Source organism: Olea europaea, unplaced genomic scaffold (genome assembly GCF_002742605.1).
Source record: "Olea europaea var. sylvestris unplaced genomic scaffold, O_europaea_v1 scaffold1839, whole genome shotgun sequence".
Classification (NCBI taxonomy): Eukaryota; Viridiplantae; Streptophyta; class Magnoliopsida; order Lamiales; family Oleaceae; genus Olea; species Olea europaea.
In genome coordinates, this window is record NW_019236161.1 from 195892 (window position 1) to 210643 (window position 14752).

The 14752-nt window shown below is 37.8% G+C and overlaps 1 protein-coding gene across 1 annotated transcript; it reads left to right on the top strand.

The window, feature by feature from the left end:
- Nucleotides 1-10116: 10116 nt before the first annotated feature.
- Nucleotides 10117-14233, top strand: LOC111378625 (DNA-directed RNA polymerases I and III subunit RPAC1-like). The gene is made up of 9 exons (XM_023001859.1): nucleotides 10117-10298; nucleotides 10392-10577; nucleotides 11505-11634; nucleotides 11762-11842; nucleotides 11968-12167; nucleotides 12534-12629; nucleotides 12794-12887; nucleotides 13058-13204; nucleotides 13956-14233. Exons 1-9 carry the CDS (start codon nucleotides 10173-10175, stop codon nucleotides 14057-14059), a joined length of 1164 nt encoding a protein of 387 aa, XP_022857627.1. The 5' UTR covers nucleotides 10117-10172; the 3' UTR covers nucleotides 14060-14233.
- The last annotated feature ends 519 nt before the right edge of the window (nucleotides 14234-14752 follow it).

The window sequence follows — 14752 nt, forward strand, 5'->3', positions numbered from 1 at the left end:
CGCCGCTTTTAAAGCTGAAAAATCAGGACGAATTCGTCTGGAAAGAAGAACATCAAAAGACTTTTGAAAGCCTGAAAACATATTTATCAAGTCCCCCAGTATTGGTGTCACCAATCCAAGGACGGCCAATGAAAGTATATGTATCGGCTGAAAAAGAATCAATAGCTGGAATAGTCGCACAGGAAGATCAATTTGGTGAAGAAAGGGCAATTTACTACTTAAGTAGACGATTAACGAAATGTGAATGTAATTACTCTGCTATCAAAAAATTATGTCTTGCATTATATTTCACATGTACAAAATTAAGGGCTTGTTTACGGCCCATAACCGTTTATTTAATTTCTAAAGTAAATTTAGTTAAGTATATGTTCTCACACCCTATTTTACACCAAAGGGTAGGTCTTTGGACATTAGCTCTATCAGAATTCGAGCTACAATATATACCTCAAAAGGCAGTCAAAAATCGGGCTTTGGCTAACTTTCTAGCCGATCATCCATGCCTTGACATGCCTGAAGAAATTGAATTAGAAATCAATTCTTTCGAGCTAAAACCTTGGGTGTTGTATTTCGATGGGTCAAAAACCTCTAAAGGTGCAGGAGTAGGAGTAGCATTGATTAATCCTTTAGGGATTTGCTACAAGTTCGCATTCGCTTTAGACAGAATGTGCACCAACAATCAGGCCGAATATGAAGCCTTAATTGTAAGCCTAGAACTAATGATAGATATGGGAGTAAGAAATGTGGGAGTAAGAAATGTGATCGTTAGGGGCGATTCTCAATTGGTAATTCACCAATTGATTGGTGATTTTAAATGCTAAAGTGATTCCATTATAAGTCAATATGAGATCGCCCAAGAATTGTTAGAAGAATTCGACCAAGTAGAACTTCAATGCGTTAATAGGATATATAACGACGTGGCAAATGAGTTAGCCCAAATGGCCTCAGGGTACTCAAAGGTTTTGAATTGGAAGTCTACTTGTGAGTATGTAATCATATTGCCCGTGATTCAAAGAAGGGCGAGAAAGATTGAACTTCACTGTATACAAGATGGAGATGCAATGGATTGGAGAACAGAGATTAAAAGGTTCCTTAAAGAACCTAATGGAGGGATTAGTAGGAAAATGAAGCTGTATTTGCTGAACTATACACTAATGGATAAAGAGTTGTTTAAGAAACGCTTTGATGGTGTATTGCTAAAGTGTGTAAGCTTGCAAGAAGCCAGGACGATCATGGCTAAGGTGCACGAAGGGATATGTGGAGCTCATCAAGCTGGACAAAGGATGAAATGGTTAATTATTAGGAGTGGATATTTTTGGCCAAAGATGGAAGAATTATGCGTTCAGTATGCAAAGAGTTGTTTAGCATGCCAAAAGCATGGTCCAATACAAAGGGCGCCAGCACGAGAGATGGCACCTATTATTAAACCTTGGCCGTTCAAGGGTTGGGCGATAGACCTGATAGGGAAGATTTATCCCCCATCGTCCAAGTAACATACTTTTATTATAGTTGCAACCGACTATTTCACCAAGTGGGTAGATGCGGTACCTTTGAAAGAGGCTACCCAAAAGAATGTCATAGAGTTTATCCGTGATCACATCATTTATAAGTTCGGAATTCCACAAATGTTGATGGTAGATCACGGAACATCTTTGAATGGGGATCAAGTAAACAATTTTTTGAGCGAGTTTGGGGTTAAATTAGTAAACTCCACACCGTATTATGCTCAATCCAACGGACAAGCAGAATCTTCTAATAAGATTCTAAAAAATATCATCAGAAAGATGATAGATGAAAATGCCAGAAATTGGCACGAATGTCTGAACAAGGCCTTGTGGGCTTATAGAACATCACCTCGGTCAAGTACCAAAGTTATTCCTTTCCAACTTGCTTATGGACAGGAGGTCGTTTTGCCTATGGAAATCAACGTGCAATCGATTAGAGTGTACTTGCAACATAAGTTGAACGATGATGAGTATACCGAATCACTAGTTCAAAATTTATTGGGGTTGGACGAATTAAAGTTGGACGTCTTAGATAGATTGCAAGTTCAAAAACAAAGAATGGCTAAGTTTTATAATAAAAAGGTCATAACCAAGTCGTTCAGCCTGGGTGAACTACTGTGGAAGATGATACTCCCTTTGGATAGCAAGGATCCAAAGTACGGGAAGTGGTCGCCTAATTGGGAAGGACCATACAAAATAAACAGTATGTTGCCCAATGGAGCGTATCATTTGGAAGATTTAGATGGCACCAAGTACATGAGATTCATTAACGGAAAATATTTGAAAAAATACGTTCCTTCTTTATGGGAATGTGAACAGATAAAAGCATAATCAAAACATGTTGAACGATTAAGGATAACAAGGTCAGAGCGAAATACGTTCAAAAAAAGTCCTTTATTATCAAACGTTCAGTACAAAGATGCAAAAATACAAATGATGGATGTTCTACAAACTACAATTAAAAGTAAGCTAATCTCCCAGTCGATCGCCTAGTAAGAGGGTGGATTGGCCTCGCACCGCCTTCCTAAATGTATCGCTGCAATGGTGGGATCGCCGAGTAAGAGGGTGGACTGGCCTCACCACCTTCTTAAATGCATCGCTGCAATGGCGGACAGAGAGGCTGAGAAGCACTCTCAGCAAGCAAGGTGGCCCACAAGTATCCCAAAAATTGCCTTCTATCATCAACTCCTTGTAAAGGACAAAGAGACGATGGGAAGAACTTCGATGGTAAAAACTTTGATGCTGGCCAAAAAATATTTCCTATACCTCCCACACCAAAGGTGACATCAAGACAAATAGTAAAATGGGCGGACCAAACAATCCATTTTTATAGAAAGACGAAGGTTTCGGATTGATTGTCAGAATGCCAAACAATGAGAGCAAATTGGTTTCGAAGAAGAAAATGAAGATGAAGATGGAAGATGGAAAGTATGAAGCATACGTATATTTATAGGGGGTGGAGATGAAGAGACAAAATATGAGCAGCCACATTCTGCCTAGTAAATGGAATTAAATAGCCCAAAGTCTTGGGAAAAGAGGTGGAAACGTCAAAAGAAAATGTGCAAGATTTTTAGCACAAAGCAGTTAAATGCTTGAAAAATTGGCGGTTAAAAGACAAAGGTCAAATAAATGCACAAGAAGTTAACATATATGTTCATTAATGATGAACAAAATTACAAAAGAAAAGTTAAGGCGTCATATGTCTTAATTACAGTCCATCCCATACTGAATGAATTCGTTCCCTAAGTTTTTCCCAATCCTCGTTCTGCCGAGAGGAAGTGATGTTCAATTCAGCCACGACATCATCATCAACTTCCAACTTCTTGTACTGCTCAACCAAGGACTTAGTTCGCTAAATTCCCTGGGAGGCGTTGCGCTTTTTAGCAGCCATTCTCGCCTTGCAGTCGTCCATTTTAGCTTGAAGTTCCTTCATCTGAGCAGCCAAACTAACCATCAAAGAGCCTTCAATCATGACTTCGAAAGAGATTTCTTTCAACTCATCCTCAGCCTTGTTGATCTCCAGACTCAAAGACTCTTTTTCAAATATGGCGCGAAGATATTGAGTACTTTTGGCTTTTAGCTCAGCATTCTTGGCCAGCAAAGAAAGGACCTCGGAGTGGATAACTTTCAACGTCGCTTTAAAATCGGCAGAAAGATTGAATGACGGAAGTGTCAGTGCTTACTCCAACTTCGCATTCAAATACTCAAGTTTATCCTTGTGTCCGGCAGCACTAGCCCTACCAATGTCCATATCCATGAAGGACACGTATTCAAATATCGACTGCTTGAGGAATTTCAAATCTTCCTCTGAAGAAGCAGCAGGACGATCAGATGGAGCAGGGCGAGATGTCTTGACTTGCCCCCAGAAAGCGAACAAGTCTTGGATAGAACGCACAATCTTGTCAGCATCCTGTAAAGAAAATTGCCAATATTGAAGATTCTCACTACAACGAACAAGATGGAAATAAAAGTGAAGCAAAGATTACCTCATCAACAATCGTGGAAGATGGCATATCCTCAGCCAAGTCTGCCACCTGTGACTCCTCCATTCGTGAAGACTTCCCCTTGTCTGAGCGAGAAGATGTTGCCACAACGGGCAGACTCATAGGAGTATCTGCAGAACTCAAGAGTAACAAATTAGAAACCAATAGCATAAGCAAAGGTAAGGCATCAAAAAACTGAATTACTTTCTGTTTCGATGTTTGGGGGGTTGACGCCCTGGGAAGAAGGTGGCTCATCCATGGGTTGTGATGAGGATTCTGTGACTGAAGATGTCTCTTTAAGCGTAGTCCCCTCATCAACCGGTTTGGATGAAGCAGCCTCAGCGGAGGATGATAGAGCAGGAGCTGCCGATGCCAAAGCCTTTAAAGGAGAGGCTGAACTTTTCTGAGAAGTCCAAATAAATCATCAGCACACAGAAAAGTTTCAAGTATGGAAAAGTATGCTTGTGAGTAAACCAATTTAATTACATTCCTCCTGATGATAAGAGGGGTATCATCATCATCATCAATATCATCCTCCAGAATGGGAGATGCTGAGGCTGGCCGTTTGCGGCTTGGGGCACTTTTGGCTGTAGTAGGCTTGACAGGGAGAGAAGAAGATGGACGAGCAGACTGTTTAGCTCGACGAGGAGGAGAAGGACTCCAGATGGACAAAGGAGTGACTAAAACAGGAGGAGGAGAAGAAATGCTCGGCCGGTCCAGTGAATGAAAGGCACGATTGGCATCAGTCGCAAATAATCTGCGCTTCACTGACGGTCAGAGCTGTTCAAAAAGAAGATGGATGGCGTGGCTAGAATTGAAGGGGGCTAATGAAAAATAGCTTGTTAAAAGAAGATTGCGAGCATTTATAGCCTCTGCCTTCGCCTTATTAATAATATGAAAGCGGTCAATCAAGTTTCTTGAATAGTAAGGAGGAATAGGCCAAGTTTGGCCGAAACCAAGTTGGCGAGCAAAAAATTGGGGAGCATAAATTTTTACCCCTGCCTTGGCATTGGTCCCAGTTAAAATATCATGAAATAGCTCCATCCCAGTTAAAAACTGGATCCAAATGAGCAGGGAGGTGCTCTTACTATCTATAGTGGAGGGGGGATGCACATAGTTTGGAGTCAAAAAAGGAGGGAAAGGAAAAAAGGAAGGGATTGAATCCAAAGAATAAAAGAATGAAAAAATGTCCCTGCTAGACATATTTACAAGAGCCAAGGGCTCAATGGCTAGCCTATAATAGCTAGCAAAGGAGCGAGAAATTGATAGAGGACCAAGCAATGAAAAATAGGATCTCAACCACAGTTGAGTGAACCAAAGAGGTCCACTACCAGTGGGAGATGCACCATTCTTCAATTGAGTTTGAAGAGAAGTCATGCCTCTATAAAGGGCAGCCAAAAAGAAAGAACATAAATTCAAAGCCCTGCCACGCGCTAATTCGTGCGCTATGGGTAAATAACTCAAGGAGGGCTTTATGCTTGGCACACACAAAACATATTTACAAAGCCAAACTAGAAGAAAAGCCACTCGCTCAGTATGGGAAGACTCAGCGCTCGAATGATTGTGAAGGGTTTGCAGGCTTGAATAAGACTCGGTGTAGCTTTTACCAAATTTTGGGGCACCACCAAAAACCAAGATATCAGGAAAAATGGTATCGCCCAAAGTTGGTAGATTCACTAGGGCCCCAACATCCCTTAAAGTAATAGACATGGGGTTAAGAGGGAAAATAAAGGTATTATACTCGGAAGACCAAAAACTCAAAGCGATCGAAAAAAGTGCTGAATCAAAAGTAGGGGGTCGAATAGAGATTTCTAACAAATCAGAAATCCTAGCATTATCAAAAAGTGCCTTAGTAGGACCATGGCCCACAAGACGAGCATGCCACCTACAGAAAGCTACATCAGATTTAGGCCAAGTGCGGATACCTCTTTCGTGAAGTGGCCCCAGCGGCAGAGAGTTTAGAAATGGAAGGCCTTGAGTACAAGGAAACAGCTGGCCCACCGCCGCCTGTTCGATTGCCTCTGCATTGTTGAAGAAAGGACCTAGGTAGAACTCATTGAGTTCGACATTGGCGGGCGCGAGAAAACTCAGAGTTATGTATGGACGACTCAGAAATTTCTGAAAGTCATCAAAACTAAAGGAGTCGCCAGCTTGAGATTGTGAAGTAGCCATTAGGGATGAAACGGAGTTTTTTCAGAGTTACGTAGCAAGGAAGCAAAAGATGAACAGTAAATCGTGGGAAAGACGCGAAAAAGTGAGGCGTGATTTAATGGTGCAGTGAAATGGCGTGTTTGGGAGTTATAAGAGTTTGCAAAACGTCGCACCTTTTCAAGCTCTGGAAGAAAATAATGATTGAAATTCTTGGGAATTTCGAATGTTGCTGGAAACACAAAGTGAATATGGCAAAATTTAATAATTGGTATTACTTCTGCCATATTGGGGGGTAATTGTTGACACATAAAAATTCAGTCTAAATCGAACGGCCCAAGGAATAAAGCCCAATTGGAGGGTCCCCAAATCAGATAGCCCAAAGAACGAAGCCCAATCACAGATAGCCCAAAGAATGAAGCCCAATCAAACAATTCAAGACGAAGGCCCAAATAGGGAGGCCCAAGAACGCGGTAATGCCATCGTCCAAATTTACAAGTTGCCCAGAATCTGAGCGAATGGAGTGCCATGCAGTCGCCCAGAGCTGTTACTCTATTCTTGCCCAAACCTTCAAGTCGCCCAAGGTCTTAGCAAAACATAAAGTGTTGTGGTTATCAAGAAGTGCAGTTATCAAAGCAGTTATTAAAGCAGCCTCATCACGTTCCACGATTCAAGGAATTCAATCGAAAACAGTTGAACGACGAAGAGTAATGACAGCAGTTAAAAAAGGCAGTTTCATGACAAGTTGGCAATTACGAGGAAAGTGGACAGTTGTAGAACGATCAAGTAGTTTTTAGGCGGTTGATCACAAAGAGATCATCCATGAAGTATAAAAGGGAGAAAAGACAGAGCAAATGACCGAATTAAAAAACTCTCGAACAGAGAACATGTAATTTTAAATTCCTTGGCTTAGATTTAAACACTTTTTTCAGTAACTCGTGTGCTTGCGCCCCTTGGATGCAATTTTTGTTAATTTCCAATTGTAAAGTCATCGCCAATAAAAGAACACCCCTTTTTGAGACTTTGTCTTAAGAGGTTTTTCCTTTACACAATCGTCTGATCCCTTTTAATTGTTAGCGACTAACCCGCGCGAAACAGAAAGAAAACGAAACATCAAAATGATCAAGGTAAATAAACGAGAAAAGATATTCCTGGATGCTAAGGGACTGTTCAAGAGTTAAACTTTTTCAAATTTTTAATTCTAAGTTGTGAAAAATGTTGGCTACCTACGGTTTTTAAAATTTTGAAGAAATTCTTATCTTCTTCTTTGTAGATCCTCTTCAACCCACTTTTTCCGGCCATTGCAGAAGTCGAAGTAAGGTGAGTGTTTATGCTATTTTAGAGTTTTTGAAGTCAGTAAAAAGTCGAAGTTAGCGTTGGAGTGTTTGCAAAAGACGGCGAAACGACAGGCACGAGGTGGGACGTCAAAAAACGTATGAGAGACATGGAAAGAGAGGAGGGTTCTGGAATGAGGTGAGAGGTTTGAGGGTTTTAGTTTTTAGGAAGTAATTAATATGGTTTTTATTAAGTTTATTTATTTAGGGCCTTAATCTACTTTTTTCAATTTTCAAAGTATGGGGCCAATTTCCCCTTGAAAAATGTAAAATTGAGCCCAACAAACATCAATAAGCCCAAATCATCTAGGCCTATGAATTATATACATCGATATTTAAGATTTTGACGTTTAAAAATATAAAAAATCAAAACAAACTTGTTGTATAGTTAAAATTATATACATCGAGCGTGGCCTTCTTCTTCTTCTTCTTCAATCTTTCTCTAGTTTTATTAGCAAGTGGTGCTAGTAATGCACAATTTTGAATTGTTGATGGTTGTGATTTTGAAGAGGTAACTGACAATGATATCTATCATCTACGAAATATCGTTGATATTTTTGAGTTGAAATAAAGGAGTCTGATGGAGATAATTTTGCATCAAATGATCTGGAAGATGACATGGACGAAGAAGAGAAGATTAAATTGAAATCGATAAAGAGTTAGACAAGATTTAGGATTTTTTTTTAAAGTTGTTATTTGTGTCTAATCTAATTGCAGGAATTAATTACTAAATAACGCATTGTCACATATTACGCATTGTCTAATTGCTTGATGCTCAATAGTAACGCATTGTCACACATTATGCATTTTAAAACCTTGTTTATGAACACTTAGTAATGTAATGTACAAGAGCAAAATAACTATAGATATTTTATGCATTATTAAAAGAGAATTTGTGAAAAAAACTAATAAATTTCAACATAGACATGAATAGTACATGTCCACTTATGTAATATTGAGATTTGGACTTTTATGTTACATGTCAATCCCGTACATTTATTTCATGTCTAATAGATGTAAACTTTCAAATAATTGAAAAATGTTAAAGAATAAGTCTTAAAACTAAGTAAAAATTGCAATCACGAAACTTAACCCAAACATTTTATTTATATCACCCACAGTTTAAAAATATTTCAAAAATTCGCACTCGGAGTCCAAATTGATGGAAATCATTAGTTCATCTGTTAGTTAACTAGAGTCAACATTTTGATCAAATTTTGACTAAATTTTAAAGGGTAAAAATGTAACTTTAGAATTTTTGACCAACGTTAGTCCACCCCAAAACCTCAAAGTCACCTTCTAGTGCCACTACCGCCTTTACCATCCACAAATCTATGTGGCTTGTTATAGATGCTCTAAACTACAATCAACAACCATTTTTACTCATCTCTCTTTCACCGCCCATCTCATCATGGAAGCATCAACTCATAAATCATTGACGAAATCTTGGAAGCGTAAATCTCACGAACCACAAGAAATGTATAGATCTTGACCCATCATCTCATATAATGTGCAATTGTGATACAGATTCCAACTGTTCAAATTTGTTACCTAATAATTTTCCCCACCGATTCCTTTGTTATTCACTCAATTATGTGTCGAAAAATTGTGATATTATTCCAACTATTCAAAAAGGGTGGAGTTGTGCAATTCATATTCAAATTTGATTGGAGACCTCCACAGCTTTTACACGACATTTGAGGCCATGGTAAGCGGTTGTGATTTGCCGATTTATTGCTCAAATTCTTGAAAATAATGGAGTTGTGCGTGGCAGTGGTTGTCGGTTTTGGTTTGGTTGGGGTGGGCAGGGCAATGATATAAATTGTTTGCAGTAACATTGGTGGCACTTGTGGTGTAATTGTTTAGGTATGATGGATGATGATCATCGACTGATTTAGGTGTAGTGGATGGCGGTGGTTGGCGTGGTTGAGTGGGTGGACATTGGTTTGGTTTCTATGAGATGGGGTGGGAGAAGAAGAAGAAATTTTTTTCAAATTCTTTTCTTTTTCTTTTTGGTTTTTTAATTTAATTATTTTAATTTTTTAATATAAAAATCTGAAGTTACATTTTTTACCCTTTAAAAATTAATCAAAATTTGATCAAAATATTCTCTAGGTCAATTGACAGATGAATTAACGATTTTCATCTATTTGGATTCTGGGTGCGAATTATTGAAATGTTTGTTATCGTAAATGATATAAATGAAAAGTTTGAATCAAATCTGCAACAAAATAAAAAAATTGATATTGTGGTTGCAATTCTCCTAAAATAAATAAGGACTGCGCTTGTGTGACAACCCCCTGTTGTCCAGGGGTATGTGGTGCCCCCCTCCCATTGTCCAAGGGGCTTAAGCCAATAAATGAAAGGATTTCAAAACCGGTTTATATTCATTCGATTTCGGTCCTATGGACGACCGCTTCCCGATTTGGGAAAATTACTATTGCTTTCTTTTTAGGCCCGTTTGGCTCCCATTTTCGAAAAATGAAAATGAGTGGAATAATATTTTTTTAAAAAATGAATGGTTGAAAAGGAAGGAAATTTTTTTAATTTACGTGTAATATTATTTTATAAAAAATTGTGTGATTAAAAATAAAATAGAGAAAAATGAAATTTAATGTAATATAATTTAATGGGCTTAATATTATTTCGCAAAACCCTAAACCTTCTTCCCTTTGCACTCCTTGCTCTGTCTGTTTAATAAGAACATGGAGGAGGAGAAAACACCAAAAATTTCAGTATGGGACTTGCCGGATGTCCCTAAAGGAAAGCTACCAGCTCACCTCGAGCTCCAGAGAACTCGCGTTATCTGTACTCCAGATGCCGCCACTAATGTACTCACACAAGACCCAATTTTTAATTTATTTTCTACACTTGGTCTAAATGTATGTATGATAATTTATTATTATTATTTTTTGGAATTGAAGACAGAGAATATACGGTACTCCGGTGCCTATGCTTCGATGGGAGTGGATAATAGCTTGCGGTTGGGACATTTTCGTGATAATTTTAGAGTGGAAGTTGTTAGACTTACTGAGGATGATATGGAGTTCGACATGATTGGGATTGATGCTTCTCTCGCAAATGCTTTCCGCAGAATCCTCCTAGCTGAGGTTTGTGCCATGTTTTTAAGAAGCTTTTTTCTATCAATTGTGATTTTGCCTACTTACAATTAATAGCTGAGAATGTACTTCTAGTTTAAGCATATCCCTGTTACCATTGTTGATAGTAGTCGATGGGAAATAGTCCAAGCCTGATGCAGCCTCTCACCTTCTTCTATTACCAATATATGATCTCATAGTCGAAGTTAATGTTCATTTTTATATTAAATTAAAGGTGATACGCAGTTCTTTTTGTTTATTTTTTCTTTTTTCGTATCTTTTCTCTGGTTTTTGGTCCTTCGGTTCTGATGAGCTTTCGGGCCGATTTTAATGTGACAGAACCAGCATTTGAAAGCTTCCAAGATATCATGTCTAGGGCATCATTAGCTGCTGGATTTTGTTGTATTTCTTGGATTTGACTAATGGGTAGTATAGACTTCAACATGTAAATGCCCCATGCATTCCCATTTTAAGATTCTTTACAGTCTAGACTGGTGATAGTCTTATACATGTTCTGTAATGCTGTTTCTCCCAGCCAGTTGTCAAACCAAAATGATATTTTACCTTCTCTCATCCTCCAAAATAAGTTTCAGCCTCCTGCCTAACAGTTAGCATCCTTTTCCAAATATAGAAACATTTGGTTAATTTGGGCCTGACAAGAATGCCTTTTTCTTCAATAGATAGACTTCCCAAGCCAGAGAGAATTTCGTGCTCTAAAATTCCACCACATACTGTCCTTGTAAGATAGCTTCTTACTCATGGAGAGTTAGGATACAAGGTACTTGATGTGTATGCTTTGATCACATTTGTTGTCACTTTCTTTATTTTAAATAATGGATGGATTTGCTGCACTACATTAGTCAATATTCTAAATGCATTTAAAATTTTTTGGGTGTGAAGCCAATTGTTTTTCCCTTTTTGGTGTCTGTTTCTATATAGCTTCCCACTATGGCTATTGAAAAGGTTTTGATTGCAAACAACACATCAGTTATCCAAGATGAGGTTCTTGCCCATAGACTGGGTCTCATTCCACTTAAAGTTGACCCAAGGATGTTTGAATATATGTCAGGTTTTACTTCTTCTGAGTTGTTTTGAATTTTTCATAGTCAATTCCTACCTTCCCTTAGTTCCTTCTACTTTTGATGGGCAATATGTGATGGACAAGTTGTTTCTTTCTTTTCTTTTTTTCCCTGCAGAAAATGACGTACCGAATGAAAAGAACACCATTGTATTCAAGCTTCATAGTCGTTGTGAAAGGGGCAGTTCACGGATTAAAGGTATTATGTTCATATCAGTGAACGAAGATCATGGGCTCTGTTTCACTTTATGTTATCAATTACCATTTCATTTCTTTTATGTTAATATCCGATGCAACACTTTGTTTTCTGTCTTTTGGATACAGTATTGTCCAATGAACTACAGTGGCTACCTAGAGGCAGTGAGCTCACCGTGAGCACAGAAAAGCCAGCTGTGGATCCAACTTCAAGGCCCAGAACTTATACTTCATTCAATTGTAGCCAAGACTCTCTACCAGAATTTTCTAACAACCCTATTGGCCCTAAGCATGATGATATTATTATAGCTAAACTGGGACCTGGACAGGTAGGAATTGAATTTTTTTCCCTAAGCCTTTAGGTTATAATTTTTTATCAATTGACATTGTGAATGATCCCTTTATCTCTCATCATTTTGGGTCATTCATATTGAGTGTTTTTGTATGTATGTGCTTTGGGCTACTATTTAGTATGTTTGAATCCACAAATCTTTTTGTTCATGAGAGATTATCTGATTGCAAAAGACATCAGCGAGCAAACTTATAATATGATCATTCATCTATATTGCTATGCAATTTTATTATTCGATAACAAGTCTTGTGCAGTTGAAGAAAATTGATTGGAAAACTGATTCATTTTATGTAAAAGATTGTTTTTTCTGCCTCATTGAGAATTTAATGCTGCTTGATTACAGGAAATTGAGTTGGAAGCACATGCTGTAAAAGGAATGGGTAAGACACATGCGAAGTGGTCCCCTGTTGCCACTTCGTGGTATAGGATGCTTCCTGAGGTATAAAAAACATTTACTGCCTTGTTTATTACTGCTTCCTTCTTTAAAAGGGAAAAAAGGGCAAATCTTGATAAAATGTTAGTTATGTGTTATATCTGATTATTGCACTGGGAGTACAAGCATGAAGTGGAAGTTATAAAGATCTGAACTGTCGATTTGTATAGGTTGTGTTGTTGCAAGAAATAGAAGGTGAAATAGCAGAAGAACTTGTAAAGAAGTGCCCCGTTAAAGTATTTGACATTGAAGATATTGGTAAAGGTAAGATGATGCTTGTGCCATTTAAAGCGTTTTCTATATATTTTAAATGGCAAATCCAACTGCAGAACTGTTATTATCGACATCTGTGAAAATGGATTAAAAATGTATACTACGTACAAAAATGAGTGCAAGTTACTATGGCTCTTGACATCTCCTCTACTCTTGAATAGGTAGAAAGAGAGCAACAGTTGCACGACCTCGGTCTTGTACCCTTTGTAGGGAATGCATCCGAGCAGATGGAAAAGAGAAGGAAAAAGAACAAAGGATTTATTGGGATAAGTATGTTGCATTGCGACGTGTGAAAGATCATTTCATCTGTAAGTGAAGTGTTGAAACCTCTTTCATCTCTTGATGGTTTCCATTCTATAGCTGCTACTATCATTGAATGTCTTTCAGATTTCAGGAAACACTGACTTTTTTTCAAGTGGCTCGAGCTTACACGATTTATTTGTTAAACTACTGAAGGCAGAACTATTAAATCTTGGTAGTTATTGAAAGATTATGTCATGGGTTTGCTCTAAGCTTTTTTTTTTTTTTTTTCCTGATCTGGGGCTCATTTCGAGTAGTTATTATTGTATAGTGCTGCTGCTGCTGCTATATTTGATTGTTGAAGCTCATAGAATGTCCATTCTAATGGCCAAAAGTTACCTGAAGAAACATTGTCACAGCTCATATAATTTTTCCTGCTCTGGATAGTCATGGTTTATGAAAGATGATTTTCTAGCTTTAAAACAAAAATGTCAAGGCTTTCTCACAGATAGACTGTGAAAAATTAACTTCAAAGAAATTGTGTAAGCTTTCTTCCACTTTTCAGTAGCCGGACTTCATTGAAGATTATCATAATCTGTGGTTTCCAACCAACTCCTGGCATACAAATGCTGGTGTTGGAGTATTTAATTCAGTTTAAGGACTATAGGATGAGACTTCTCGTTGCAGAAAAGTAACGAGGAAAGAGTTATGTTGGATGTTGATTAAATCATGGCCATTGTCTATTTGTTTTTTTTCCTTCCCAATTTCGAATCCTTTTATGATAAAATCTTATATCTTCTTCGTGTTCTACTTTTGTAGTTACTATAGAGTCTACCGGAGCATTACCTCCTGAGATGCTGTTCACTGAAGCTGTGAAGATTTTGGAAGACAAGTGTGAGCGAGTGATAACCGAGCTCTCGTGAGGGGTCCTCCAAGGATACTTGGCATGTCATGTAGGCCTGTATTATTTTTTCCAAGCATTTTATAATCTTCCTAACATTCATTTTTTTTTTTTTTTTTTTAATTGAAAGGTAATCTACCTAACATTTATGATATCTTGACCATTATTAATTTTTTATTATTATTATAATTTTTCATTTTTCCCCCTCTCCTTCGAGTTTATCTTTTATGCTCATGTTTCGTGCACGATAACATATAGGATTGGACATTAGAATTGATAAGATTTTGGTCCTTTTTTCTTTTTCGTCCACTAATGTATGCTCAACCTTACAAAAAAAGCTATCAAGACAGTTGCAATCATGATCTTTTTTGGGGAAGCTTGGCCTGTATTTTTCTGAAAGATCTGCAGTATTTGGCTAATGTTTATGTTAAAACAGGATTTTCAAATTTGATGCATGAAAAGTGGATGTTTTAATAATGTATGCATCTTGCATTGAAATCCTTGTTAATTTTACTCACGTAAAACGGGGCAGAGGTGTCTTTAATGTAGACTGGTAACATGAACAAACAGGGAAATGACACCTTAGTTATTCAACCTTTTTGATGAGCCGTCTCCGATGAAATCATCCAAATCTTCATTAAACTGTTGGGTAAACCTTGTGAAAGCATGTTTTAATGTGAATTTTTAGGCATCAAATTAAAAGCTTGTTGTCTCC

Excerpts from the sequence above, each read along its gene's own strand:
- LOC111378625 (XM_023001859.1), top strand. The coding sequence starts at position 10,173 with ATGGAGGAGGAGAAAACACCAAAAATTTCAGTATGGGACTTGCCGGAT. Across the intron at positions 10,578-11,504 it reads GCAGAATCCTCCTAGCTGAG|CTTCCCACTATGGCTATTGA; the intron begins GTTTGTGCCATG and ends GTTTCTATATAG. Across the intron at positions 12,888-13,057 it reads CATTGAAGATATTGGTAAAG|GTAGAAAGAGAGCAACAGTT; the intron begins GTAAGATGATGC and ends ACTCTTGAATAG.